Raw genomic sequence first — 12092 nt, 5'->3', positions numbered from 1 at the left:
GAACACGCTGCCAAACATGATACCCCTCATCTCAATGACTGCTTCACAGCCTGTGCCATATGGATCCTTCCTACCAACACCAGCTTTTCTGAACTGGCATACGTGGATGAAGTGCAATATCACATCCCGCAGTACAGAAATTGTACAAGCAGTTTAACCAAGGCTACATAAATATGGTTGATGGTGATCAGAGAGGAAGGACATCAACGTTGACCACAGACCACTATGTCAAGGTGTACAAGTGCAGGGGAGGAGGAGGTGGTGATTGTTGCATTCCACTTATGATGAGAATGTACAGGTGGATGAGTGATCAGGACTTCAAAATGGGTATCAAGGGCTGATGTTAAATGGTATAACAGAAAACTTGGCCAAATAAAGGTAATATACTTCAGTGTATAGGACAAGAGGTGCACCTAGCAAGGAAATTACCAGGTGCAGACCAGTCTAGGAGGATGAAAAACTAAAGAAGTGGTTAACAGAAGGGGAGGCAGTTTGTTTAAGTCCTGTTTGTGGCCAGTCATGGTGTGCAGAGACAGATGCTCTTCCTCCCAAGAAACACATCTGTTCTAGTCGAGGTCTGGATCACAATAGATAAGCAACTGTGTTCTGCTCTGCAGAATCTTTGAGAGTCCACACATGTGACCTGCCTAGCACAAATGATATTGGCTACACTGCTGGCATGAATTCACCAGCAATTTCAACAGAGGGCTGAAAGTGTCTGTGTGTTAGCAGCTTTAACCAGCAGAACTACCGTGATCCTGAAAGCCAGGCACCTCATGTCCGTAGACATACTCAAATTTGCTGTGGGTGATGGTAGCTTTTGATGTAAAATTTTTAAACCAATTCCCTAAAATATTTCTTAACTTGCTGCCACACTGTACACAGACAATCAAAGAAATGATTGCAGTGATCACATATTTCCAATGACAAAGACATTCACTCAGTGGATCGCGAATCTGTAATGGACCCATAACCAAGGAATTGATTTTTATCACCAAGAAACCGAATGGTTGCTATAATATATCTACTGTTGTTTACAGATACCTTGTGACTATATTGAAATATAATGACATGTACCTGTTTCTCTTGGAAGCATTGTGCAGCATGTTACTTTTCCTGCTGCAGTAGTGTGCAACTTACATTTTAAGTTCTGTCATAGGTTAATGTTATAAAGGAGAAGCATATATGCATATCACTAAAATATCATAATGAATAGGGAACTGAAGAGATGGCTTTTATCCAGCAGTTACAAGGTGTGATGGATAATTTACTACTTCATACCAGTTATGACTTATCACTCATGATTGGACAGATTATATCAAGATATCAGTTTTAAAATACAACAGCAGGAACACTGGAGACACTTTACAGTTGAACAAAAGATGCTTAAATGTCATCATAATGATTCACATCTCAGAAATAATTACTGACAATTTCTTTAGCAATTCACTATTTCAGACAATTTTGCTCTAAGTACTGTAGATAATGTATCTTTCTTACATATTTGTTGACAAAGATTTTATCCATCCTACCGTCATTTTGATTGTGGTGAATTATAGATTTCATGTCTGTGACTGAAGATTTCTTGCTCAAGTTAGACATGAGCAATACAGCTGAAGACACACTTATTTCATTGATTTGATGATCTGCATTTGCACACTTTTTATAAGGTACCCTGTCAGTAATGACAGTTAACATCATGCTGTTGAAGTGACAGTAGCTAGAAATACTTGGTGTTCATTACCTGCGGCCACCGCGACGGCAGACCTCCCAGTCATAGGCACACCAGGCAGCGTAGGCAAGTGCAATGTAGCGCAGGCGTGTATACAGGACTAAGTAGACTAGCAACAGCCATGACATTAAGCCGCCAAATGGCAGAATCACAATCCACATTAGAGCTGCCAATGTCTGCAGGCGCCGCTCCAGTGGCACGAACAATGGTGCAAACTTTATTCCCAGCAGCTCCATCCTGCAGCAATGAAAAGTTGACATTTATGATATGGAATCACAAAAATGATCTTTCACTGGCTCATGCCTACTGATTCTCCTTGAAATGGGGCTGACTCAACCAGAATTACATGTAGATACAGAGGGAGGGAGGGAGGGAGGAAGGGAGGGAGGGAGATTTAATGAAATGTTAGGTACATGCATGTATTTCTTTCTAATGCTTGCCTTCTTGTGATTTTGGCATTGTCATGTGGTCCTGAGAAGATAGTTGTATTCTGAATGCTGTTAAGAGTTTTTCCTTTTTTTTTAAATTATTTGTCATCATTGCCAAAGTTAATAATGTGAGAAATATAAACAAGTACTGCATATGTCATTGTTGTAAGCTGTATAAAACCAAGAGTTTTCATATGGAAAACCATACTGATATTGAAAAACTGAACTGTGATTGTATTTAGCAAGTGATATTGGATATATGTGTGTATAACTGACAAAGCACAATATAACTAGGTAATTCTGTAAGAAATACATAGCTCTTTAGAAAAAATGTCATGTTTGTATCAGAAAGATTAGATTTGTAAAAGATCATAACTCAATTTTACATGAAAATATCCCATTCCATCACAAGAAGTTTCTTAAGAAACTATTTGAGACAATTAATTGCAATTAAATTTACAACAAAGAAAAATGTTTGAATTCTTAAAAGCTTATAAATGCCATCATGATTGTGGTTGTTGGTATAGGTCTCAATTCTCTCAGTTTTCGTATCACTACTATTTCATTCATTCGTTCAGTTCATCCTCAGTTATGTCTTTGTAATTGTTGCCTGAGTATTGACAAATAAATCAAATGCATGATCACTAAAGTCATAGGATAACACTGACTTCAATTTTGTTTTAAAAATTAAGTAATGCCATTTTTGGAGTAGTTTATACAATTTTTCATCACAAATTTAGCCAGTGTGATGTAACTAATTTATTGCTACTGCAGTGAAACCAATTACCAATCAAAATAAGGTTATTGCACAATTGGCTAATGGCAAGTAAAAAGAAGGAGCACTTCAGTCTGCACTCAAACATGTCAAAACTGTCAAGTTTTCCTCTCAGTTATGCATCTATCCCTATTTTACCACCACCTACTGAACAGAAAAGCTGCTGTTGCTTTAAGGAGAACAGAGCCTCTGCACCAAGTGTGTGTTAAAATTAAGACTAATCAGCATCTATGCATGCACTCTGTAAGCCACTAGACACCCCATATTCGACAACTAGGCAGGATTCAACAAACTATGAACACGGACAAGTTTTGGGAGCTGAAGGACCTTGTTACAGAGCCTACAGTCATACCCCCACTGATCTACTTATGTGCGGGTAAGAATCCTACGTCAAAATAGTGAATTTTCTTTACTGATTATCAGTTTCGGCAACGTTATTGGACCATCTTAATATCAAACTAAAATAATGTTCAGTGTGCAACACTCATGAATTACACATTTTTTATGGTTAAGTTGCAGTAAAGGATGAGGTCCCTGTGAAAAATCACACCTTGTACCATATTTAGAGACTGGTGGGGGGTAATAGACACAGGAATTGTGCCAAGATGGGTACAGGCACGAAGGGCCGCAGATTGGGCAGCTGAAGCAGTTTTGATCAGCAACGAACCCGACCGCATCTTGCTCAAGGAGTCCACTTCACCAAACTTGTCTTCAATGTGTTCCACAAAGAATAAAGGTTTGGTGTTGGTGAAAGTATCTCCATCAGTCCTGGTGCAAACTAGATAATGGGGGAAAGGTTTCACCCCTAGCCGATGGGCCTGACCCTCTTCCCAGGGGGTAGCCATGGAAGGGAAGGCCGAAGGAGCAAGAGAAGCAGCACTTGAAGAATCAGTTCCACGCAGAGAGATGGCCGCAGAAGAACAGCCAGAGTTCTGGACCCGTATGCGTTTCATTTGCATACTGTCCGCCCTGATACCACCCACTCCAATCAGGGGCTCTCTTCACAGGCACCACCCAGCCACAGCAAGGGCCGTCTGGCATGGCGGCCATTGCCGGGAGTTCCGATGCTCCAGGAGGACGAGCAACCACTCCAAGGCATGCATGAGGTGGTCACAGCTCAGGTATCAGAAGTGTGATACATATGTGATCAGGGGGCTCAACCAAAAGGGTACATAGCGACCCCACCACACGGGCTGGCTACCGTGCTGGCTATGCACCCTAGCATCAGACAACGACATGAAAGAAAAGGTGGAATGTACTAGGAGGGCGCACGTCGGAGACACTAGGTAAGGTGCTCTTCCCAAAATGGCTCACACTACAGAGGAGAAATTTTGTAATGGAGGTCAAACCCCAGAGGGGGACCAAGGAATGCCGAAAGGAGGAGATGATTACGCAACAAAGCCGAATTGTAAAACCAACAGAACCAGGAGGATAGTGGGGCCAACAAAGCCAAGGATGCCAAGAGAGGGAGAGGAGAGGGCGACGGTTGGTTGGTTGGTTGGTTGTTTGAGGTTAAAGGGACCAAACAGCAAGGTCATCAGTCCCTTGTTTCAAATAGACTCCATTCTGCTAACGGGACATCTCAGTATAGTCAGAAAAATAAAACGGATAGAGGGGAAACGTAAAAGGGCAGTCACGTTGTCATTAGTAAAAACAAATGAGGGAAGTTGGCAAGAGAACAAACCCAACACTATGCTGAAACAGCATAGGCAAGACCACCTGTGACTTAAAAGGTACAACTGCTATAATGCAGAAAGTACGTATGGGAATAGAAAAACTAACCAAGCCTTAAAAAGAAGGGGTAAAAACAGAGTAAAAGGGAAAGAAAAGAGGATTCCGGTCAGGGAGGTGAATCGGGAATCTCTGAACACTGCCTACAGTGGGAGACACCCAAACACTCACCGCCCTGCCCCAACACCAGAGGGAGATTAAAAACTTTAAAACTGAGAATAAAAACCACTCTCCCGGAGGAAATCTAGAACCAGAGAGACTATCCGGGAATCGTCAGCCAACATCAAAGGTAAAGTGTGGGGGAGTCTGTACTTAGCACGCAGAGCCAAAAGAAGGGGGCATTCAACCAAAATGTGGGCCACTGACTGGAAGGCTCCACAACCACATAGCGGGGGTGGCTCATCACGCAAAAGGAAACCATGGGTCAGCCTGGTATGGCCAATGCGGAGACGACACAGTGTGGTCGAGTCCTTGCGGGAGAGGCTAAAGGAAGAACGCCATGGGCCTGTATTCACCTTAATGGCACGAAGTTTATTAGACAGTGGAGTAGCCTCCCAAGAATTGGCCCATGACTGTGCAAAGTGGGATTTGATGTGAAGCCGTAAATCCGCTGCAGGAGGGGTTACAGAAAACGGGGGGTAAGTAACTGCTCCCCCAGCCAAACGATCAGCGAGCTCATTACCCGGGATACCCATATGGCCCGGGACCCATAGGAAGTCAATGGAACAAGCAGCACGGTGAAGATCAGCGAGATGGTCATGGATGGCAGAGACCAAGGGATGGCGCGAAAAACACCGGTCAATAGCAAGAAGGCCACTCATCGAGTCCGTACATAACAAAACGCGGTTGTGTTGGGATTGTTTAATAAAGGTAAGGGCCCGGGAAATTGCCATCAATTCCGCAGTAAACACCCCACATGAGGGTGGCAGTAGATGATTTTCCGTTCCAACAAAGGACGTGAAGGCATACCCAACATGATCAGCAGATTTAGAGCCATCAGTGTAAAAAACAACAGCATCCCGAAACTCCCATAAAATTTGGCGGAAAAAGGAACGGAACACCACCGGGGGGATGGAATCTTTCGGACCGCGGCGGAGATCCATCCGAATTCGAGGCCGAGGAACTAACCAAGGAGGGGTGGAGGGGAGGGAGCGAGGAAGACAGGACAAAGAAGGAAGCCGAAAATCACGGTTAAGAGACGCAAGGCGCAGCCCAACCGGTAAACCCGCCCGAGGGCGGGAGTCAGGCGGGCGACGTCCATGGTCTGGGAATAGGATAGAATAGGAAGGATGAGCGGGAGAAGAACGGAGAGTAAGGGCATAAGACACCAGAAGCTGGGACCGCCGAACAGAAAGGGGGGGGATCCCAGCTTCAACCAGGAGACTATCAACAGGGCTAGTAGGGAAGGCACCGGTGGCCAAACGGACACCACGATGGTGGACCGGATCCAGCACGTGCAGCGTGGAAGGAGCAGCTGAACCATAAACTTGACAACCATAGTCCAAACGTGACAGAACTAGAGCACGATAAAGACGGAGGAGGAGGGAACGGTCCGCACCCCAGGAGGAGTGGGCAAGGAAGCGAAGGACATTGAGTTTACGGAAACATCCTACCTTCAGGAGTCTGATATGGGGCAGCCAAGTGAGCTTGTTGTCGAAAAGAAGACCTAGGAAACGAAACTGTGGAACCACAGGCAATCTTTGTGCAGCGAGATAGAGCTCTGGATCAGGGTGGACCATCGTACGGCGACAGAAGTGGTCCACCCGCGATTTTAAAGGAGAGAATTGAAACCCGTGTGAGAGGGTCCATGCAGAGGCACGCCGTATAGCCACCTGGAGCTGCCGTTCTGCAGATGGCATCGAGGAGGAACTAACCCAAATGCAGAAATCATCCACATACAGGGCAGGGGCGACCAAGGGACCGACAGAGGCCACAAGTCCATCGATAGCAATGAGGAAAAGAAGGACACTCAAGACAGAACCCTGAGGGATGCCCGTCTCCTGGGTCCGTGGAGAACTAAAAGCAGTACCAACTCGAACTCTGAATGACCGATGGATCAGGAACTGGCGGATAAAAATCGGGAGTGGGCCCCGAAGACCCCACTGATGAAGGGTTAGTAAGATGTGATGGCGCCAGGCCGTGTCATAGGCCTTGCGAAGGTCAAAAAACACTGCAACCAAATGGCGGCGCTGGGAAAAAGCCTGCCGAACTGCGGATTCCAAGCGAAGCAAATGATCGATTGGAGATCGTCCCTCTCGAAAGCCACACTGGTAAGGGGACAATAGATCCCGAGATTCGAGGACCCAAGTGAGCCGACGGGCTACCAGCCGTTCAAGTAACTTACAACCAACATTGGTCAAACTAATTGGCCGATAGCTGTCAACAGATAGGGGGTTCTGACCAGGCTTAAGGACAGGAACCACAATGCTATCCCTCCACTGAGAAGGGAAGTCACCCTGGAGCCAGATACGGTTAAACACCCGAAGAAGATGGTGCCGTTGTGGAGCACTGAGATGTTGAAGCAGCTGGTTATGAATGGAATCTGGGCCAGGGGCCGTATCATGAGAAGAAGATAGAGCAGAAAGAAATTCCCATTCAGTGAAAGGTTCGTTGTAGGATTCTGACTCACAAGTGGTGAAACGTAAGGTGACAGCTTCAGCCTGCTGTTTTTGATGAAGGAAAGCAGCTGGATAGGAGGCCGACGCTGATGCCACTGCAAAATGGGTCGCAAGATGTTCTGCGAGAACTAATGGGTCCGTACAAATGCCATCTGGGAGGTGAAGGCCTGGGAGGGTGGACTGCCGATGGCAACCTTGGAGAGAGCGAAGTGTAGCCCATACCCGTGACAGAGGGACAGTGGAACCAAGGGAAGAAACGAATCGTTCCCAACAAATCCGCTTGCTCTGTTTGATTAAATAACGGGCTTTAGCGCGAAGGCGCTTAAAGGTAGAAAGGCTGGCTACAGATGGGTGCCTCTTAAAGTGTTTCAAAGCTCGACGGCGATCACGGATGGCAATGGCAATGGCCGTACTCCACCACGGGACTTGCCGACGACGAAATTGTCCAGATGAGCGCGGGACAGCAAGGTTAGCAGCGCGAACAATCGCGTCAGACACGTCACGTAGGACGTCATCAATACAACCCGACAAAGAGGGAGAAAACTCGACCTGTGCAGTATATAGAGGCCAATCGGCGCGGTGGAAAGACCAACGAGGTAACCTCTCCATCGGGGAGCGGGAAGGGAGCGTGATAATCAACGGGAAATGGTCACTATCACAAAGGTCGTCGTGTGGCGACCAGTGTAATGAAGGGAGGAGAGAGGGAGAAGAAAGAGAAAGATCAATGGCAGAAAAGGTACCATGACCAGCACTGAAATGAGTAGGGGAGCCATCATTAAGAAGGCACAGGTCGTGGTCTGCAATAAATTGGTCGATAAGAAGACCTCGTCTAGATGGAAAGGCACTGCCCCACAAAGGATGATGAGCATTAAAATCCCCAAGGAGGAGGAAGGGAGGAGGAAGTTGCTGAAGAAGGGTGGTTAAGGCAGCAGGCGTAAGAGTCCTGTCAGGAGGGAGATAAAGATTGCATACTGTGACTGCAGAGTCTAAGTGGACCCTAACAGCAACTGCTTCCAATGTAGTTTGGAGAGGAATCCACGTGCTAGCAATGTCTGTACGGACCAACGTACAAACGCCACCAGAAGCCCGCAAGGGTCCGACCCGATTTCGACAGATAACACGGAACCCACGGAGGGTCGGTGAGTGAGCATCAGTAAAATGAGATTCCTGGAGAACCACACAAGCTGCTGAGTAAGACGAAAGAAGGGATTTCAATTCCGGAAGGTGACGATAGTAGCCATTACAATTCCATTGGAGAACCACAGAACGATGGTTTAAATGAGGGCTGAACACGCTAAATCCAGTCATACCGCCGGGTCCCCACCCGTCACCGACAAGGAGGGGGCGACATCCATAAACGACAGGTCAGAATCCGGTTGTGAAGCCGGGGAAGGGACCTCCGGTGACACCAGAGGCTCTTTGTCCCGGGACTTATGTTTCTTCTTCTTTTCAGGCTGAGATCGAGGAGGGCTGCGTGGCATAATGGAGCCAGTTGCAGCAAGATCAGGAACAGAAAGAGACCGGGCGACCTGGGGGCCGATAGACTGCGGCTCTCGCGGTCGCCGCGCTGCAGCAGACCTTTGACCTGGAAGGTGCCGGGAAGGGGCATCCCGGGAGAGGCGCCCTTGACCGGCAGACGCCGAAGGAGTGGGACACTTCTCCGGCTGGGGAGGGGGAGCGGCGCCCAGAGGAGAAGGTGTGGGAGCCGCAGGGGAGGGGGGAAGGAGAGGGGTCCGGGACGGGGGTAAGGAAGGGGGAGGAAGGGATGAAGATGTAACCAAGGCGTAACTAGATGTCATGTACACAGGGTGCAATCGTGCATATTTCTTACGGGCCTCTGTGTAGCTTAAACGATCAAGAGACTTATACTCCTGTATCTTTTTTTCTTTCTTATAGACTGGGCAATCTGCTGAACGTGGAGAATGACTACCATGACAATTTACACATACAGGAGGGGGAACACAGGGACTCCCCTCATGGAGTGGACGTCCACAGTCACCACAGAGAGGGTCCTGGGTACAGCGAGAAGACATGTGGCCAAAACGCAAGCACTTAAAACACCGCATAGGAGGTGGGATGTACGGCTTCACATCACAGCGATAGACCATAATCTTAACTTTCTCAGGAAGGGTATCCCCTTCAAAGGCCAGGATAAAGGCACCAGTATCAATACGATTATCTTTAGGACCCTTCTGAACACGCCGAACAAAGTGAACACCCCGCCGTCCGAGATTGTCCCGAAGTTCCTCATCGGTTTGAAGGATGAGGTCTCTGTGAAAAATCACACCTTGTACCATATTTAGAGACTGGTGAGGGGTAATGGACACGGGAATTGTGCCAAGATGGGTACAGGCACGAAGGGCCGCAGATTGGGCAGCCGAAGCGGTTTTTATCAGCAACGAACCTGACCGCATCTTGCTCAGGGAGTCCACTTCGCCGAACTTGTCTTCAATGTGTTCCACAAAGAATAAAGGTTTGACACTGGTGAAAGTATCTCCATCAGTCCTGGTGCAAACTAGATAACGGGGGAAAGGTTTTGCCCCTAGACGACGGGCCTGACCCTCCTCCCAGGGGGTAGCCACGGAAGGGAAGGCCGAAGGGGCAAGAGAAGCAGCACTTGAGGAATCAGTACCACGCAGAGAGACGGCCGCAGAAGAGCGGCCAGAGGTTTGGACCCTTATGCGTGTCATCTGCATAGTGTCCGCCCTGATACCACCCACTCCGATCAGGGGCTCTCCTCACGGGCGCCACCCAGCCACAGCAAGGGCCGTCTGGCACGGCGGCCATTGCCGGGAGTTCCGATGCTCCAGGATGACGAGCAACCACTCCAAGGCATGCATGAGGAGGTCACAGCTCAGGTATCAGAAGTGTGATCCCTGTGTGTTCAGGGGGCTCAACCAAAAGGGTACATAGCGACCCCACCACACGGGCTGGCTACCGTGCTGGCTATGCACCCTAGCATCAGACAACGACGTAGAAGAAAAGGTGGAATATACTAGCAGGGCACACGTCGGAGACACTAGGTAAGGTGCTCTTCCCCAAATGGCTCACACTACGGAAGAGAAATTTTGGAATGGAGGTCAAACCCCAGAGGGGGACCAAGGAATGCCAAAAGGAGGAGATGATTACGCAACAAAGCCAGAGTGTAAAACCAACAGAACCAGGAGGATAGCGGGGGCCAACATAAACAAGGACACCAATAGAGGGAGAGGAGAGGGCGAGGGGAAAGGGTTATGGAGAGGAAAGGAGGGGAAGGGAAAGGAAATGCAGCCCGGGAGAGAAAGAAGGCTGCAATGGCTCGGGGCCCCGTGCTCGCCACGCACGTATCCACGGAAGAGTTGTGGACCCCCTGGGGGGGAGAGGGCGACGGGAAAGGAGCAAGGAGGGGAAGGGGAAAGAAATGCAGCCCTGGAGAGAAAGAAGGCTGCAATAGCTCGGGGCCCCCACACACGTATCCACAAAAGAGTTGTGGACCCCCTGGGGGGTCTAGCTGGAGAAAACTGGACCTGTGCTACACCTACATGCACCCCTGCAAACCACCCTACGGTCCAAGGCAGACGATAACTTGCTCCACTGAGTCATTCTTGTTCCCATTCCACTCGCAAATGAAGCAAGGGAATACGTCTGTGTGTTTCCGGACGAGCCCTTATTTCTCTCGTCTTTGCGGTCGTTATCGAAATGTACGTTGATGGCAGTAGAATCTCTCTGCAATTTGTCGCAAATGCCAGTTCTCTAAATCTTCTCGTCAGCTTCTCGTGAAAAGAACTGGGGTATGCGTTTGAGTTCACTGGGCACTCCCGTAATGTTAACGAGTCAATCGAGGCTACCAGTATCAAATATAGCAGCACACCTCTGAACTGCTTCAATGTCTTCGTTTAATTAGATCTGGTGTGAATCCCAAACACTCCAGCTATACTCAAAAAAGCGTCATGCAAGTGTTGGGTACGCGATGTGTTTTACAGACGAGCTACACTTTCCTAGAATTCTCCCAAGAAACCGAAATCGTCTTCCCTACAACCGACCCTACGTGCTATGGTGGAGTCTATTCACTGAGAAATATTATCCAAACTACATTGACCTAAGAAGCAGTCAAAAAAAAAAAAAAAAAAAAAAAAAAAAAAAAAAAAAAAGAATGGCTCTGAGCGCTATGGGACTTAACTTCTGAGGTCATCAGTCCCCTTGAACTTAGAACTACTTAAACTTAACTAACCTAAGGACATCACACACATCCATGCCCGAGGCAGGATTCGAACCTGCGACCGTAGCGGTCACGCGGTTCCAGACTGAAGCGCCTTTAACCGCACGGCCACACCGGCCGGCCGGCCGACCGTAGCAGTCCCGCGGTTCCGGACTGCAGCGCCTAGAGCCGCACGGCCACCGCGGCCGGCTTCAAAATACAAATCTGGGATCCTAAACGAAATAAACGAAGGAAGGCAGGTACTCTATACAATATAAAGTAGGAAGTTAAAGCTGCTTTGTCACATATTTAGAGCCAGCATATGCTTACCATGGTGGGAGGGAGAAAAAAGGGGCAGAACAGGCCGAGGTGGAACGTCTTCGAAGACCGTCAGTCAATACTAGCAAACTATGAAAAGCTGGAAGCCGAACAAAATGCCAAGTCATAGTCTTTTACAACACCGTTTTCTTCCTACAATTTTGTTTCTCTCAGTAGTGACATATTCCAGCTAGTGTGTTGTACTTAATATTTCTTACTTACCCATGAAACAATCATGAAATAAATCAGAAGGATTCTTTTAGTAATGGTTTTTCTCGTATAAAATATTTATCATAAAAAATCACTGAATAAA

General features: G+C 47.7%; 1 protein-coding gene across 2 annotated transcripts in view; it reads right to left on the bottom strand.

Annotated features, from left to right (window-relative positions):
• The window catches only part of LOC124795239 (2-acylglycerol O-acyltransferase 2-like), a 125054-nt gene that overhangs the window by 42922 nt on the left and 70040 nt on the right, over positions 1-12092 (bottom strand). For both annotated transcript variants that reach the window (XM_047259167.1, XM_047259168.1), the window contains exon 2: positions 1745-1969. In XM_047259167.1, coding sequence (XP_047115123.1) covers positions 1745-1968 — 224 coding nt within the window. In that variant the 5' untranslated portion in view covers position 1969. The remainder of the gene's footprint in view (positions 1-1744; positions 1970-12092) is intronic.

The sequence above is a fragment of the Schistocerca piceifrons genome, chromosome 4, assembly GCF_021461385.2.
Source record: "Schistocerca piceifrons isolate TAMUIC-IGC-003096 chromosome 4, iqSchPice1.1, whole genome shotgun sequence".
NCBI classification, from domain to species: Eukaryota; Metazoa; Arthropoda; class Insecta; order Orthoptera; family Acrididae; genus Schistocerca; species Schistocerca piceifrons.
This window is presented reverse-complemented; position numbering and strand designations above follow the sequence as displayed.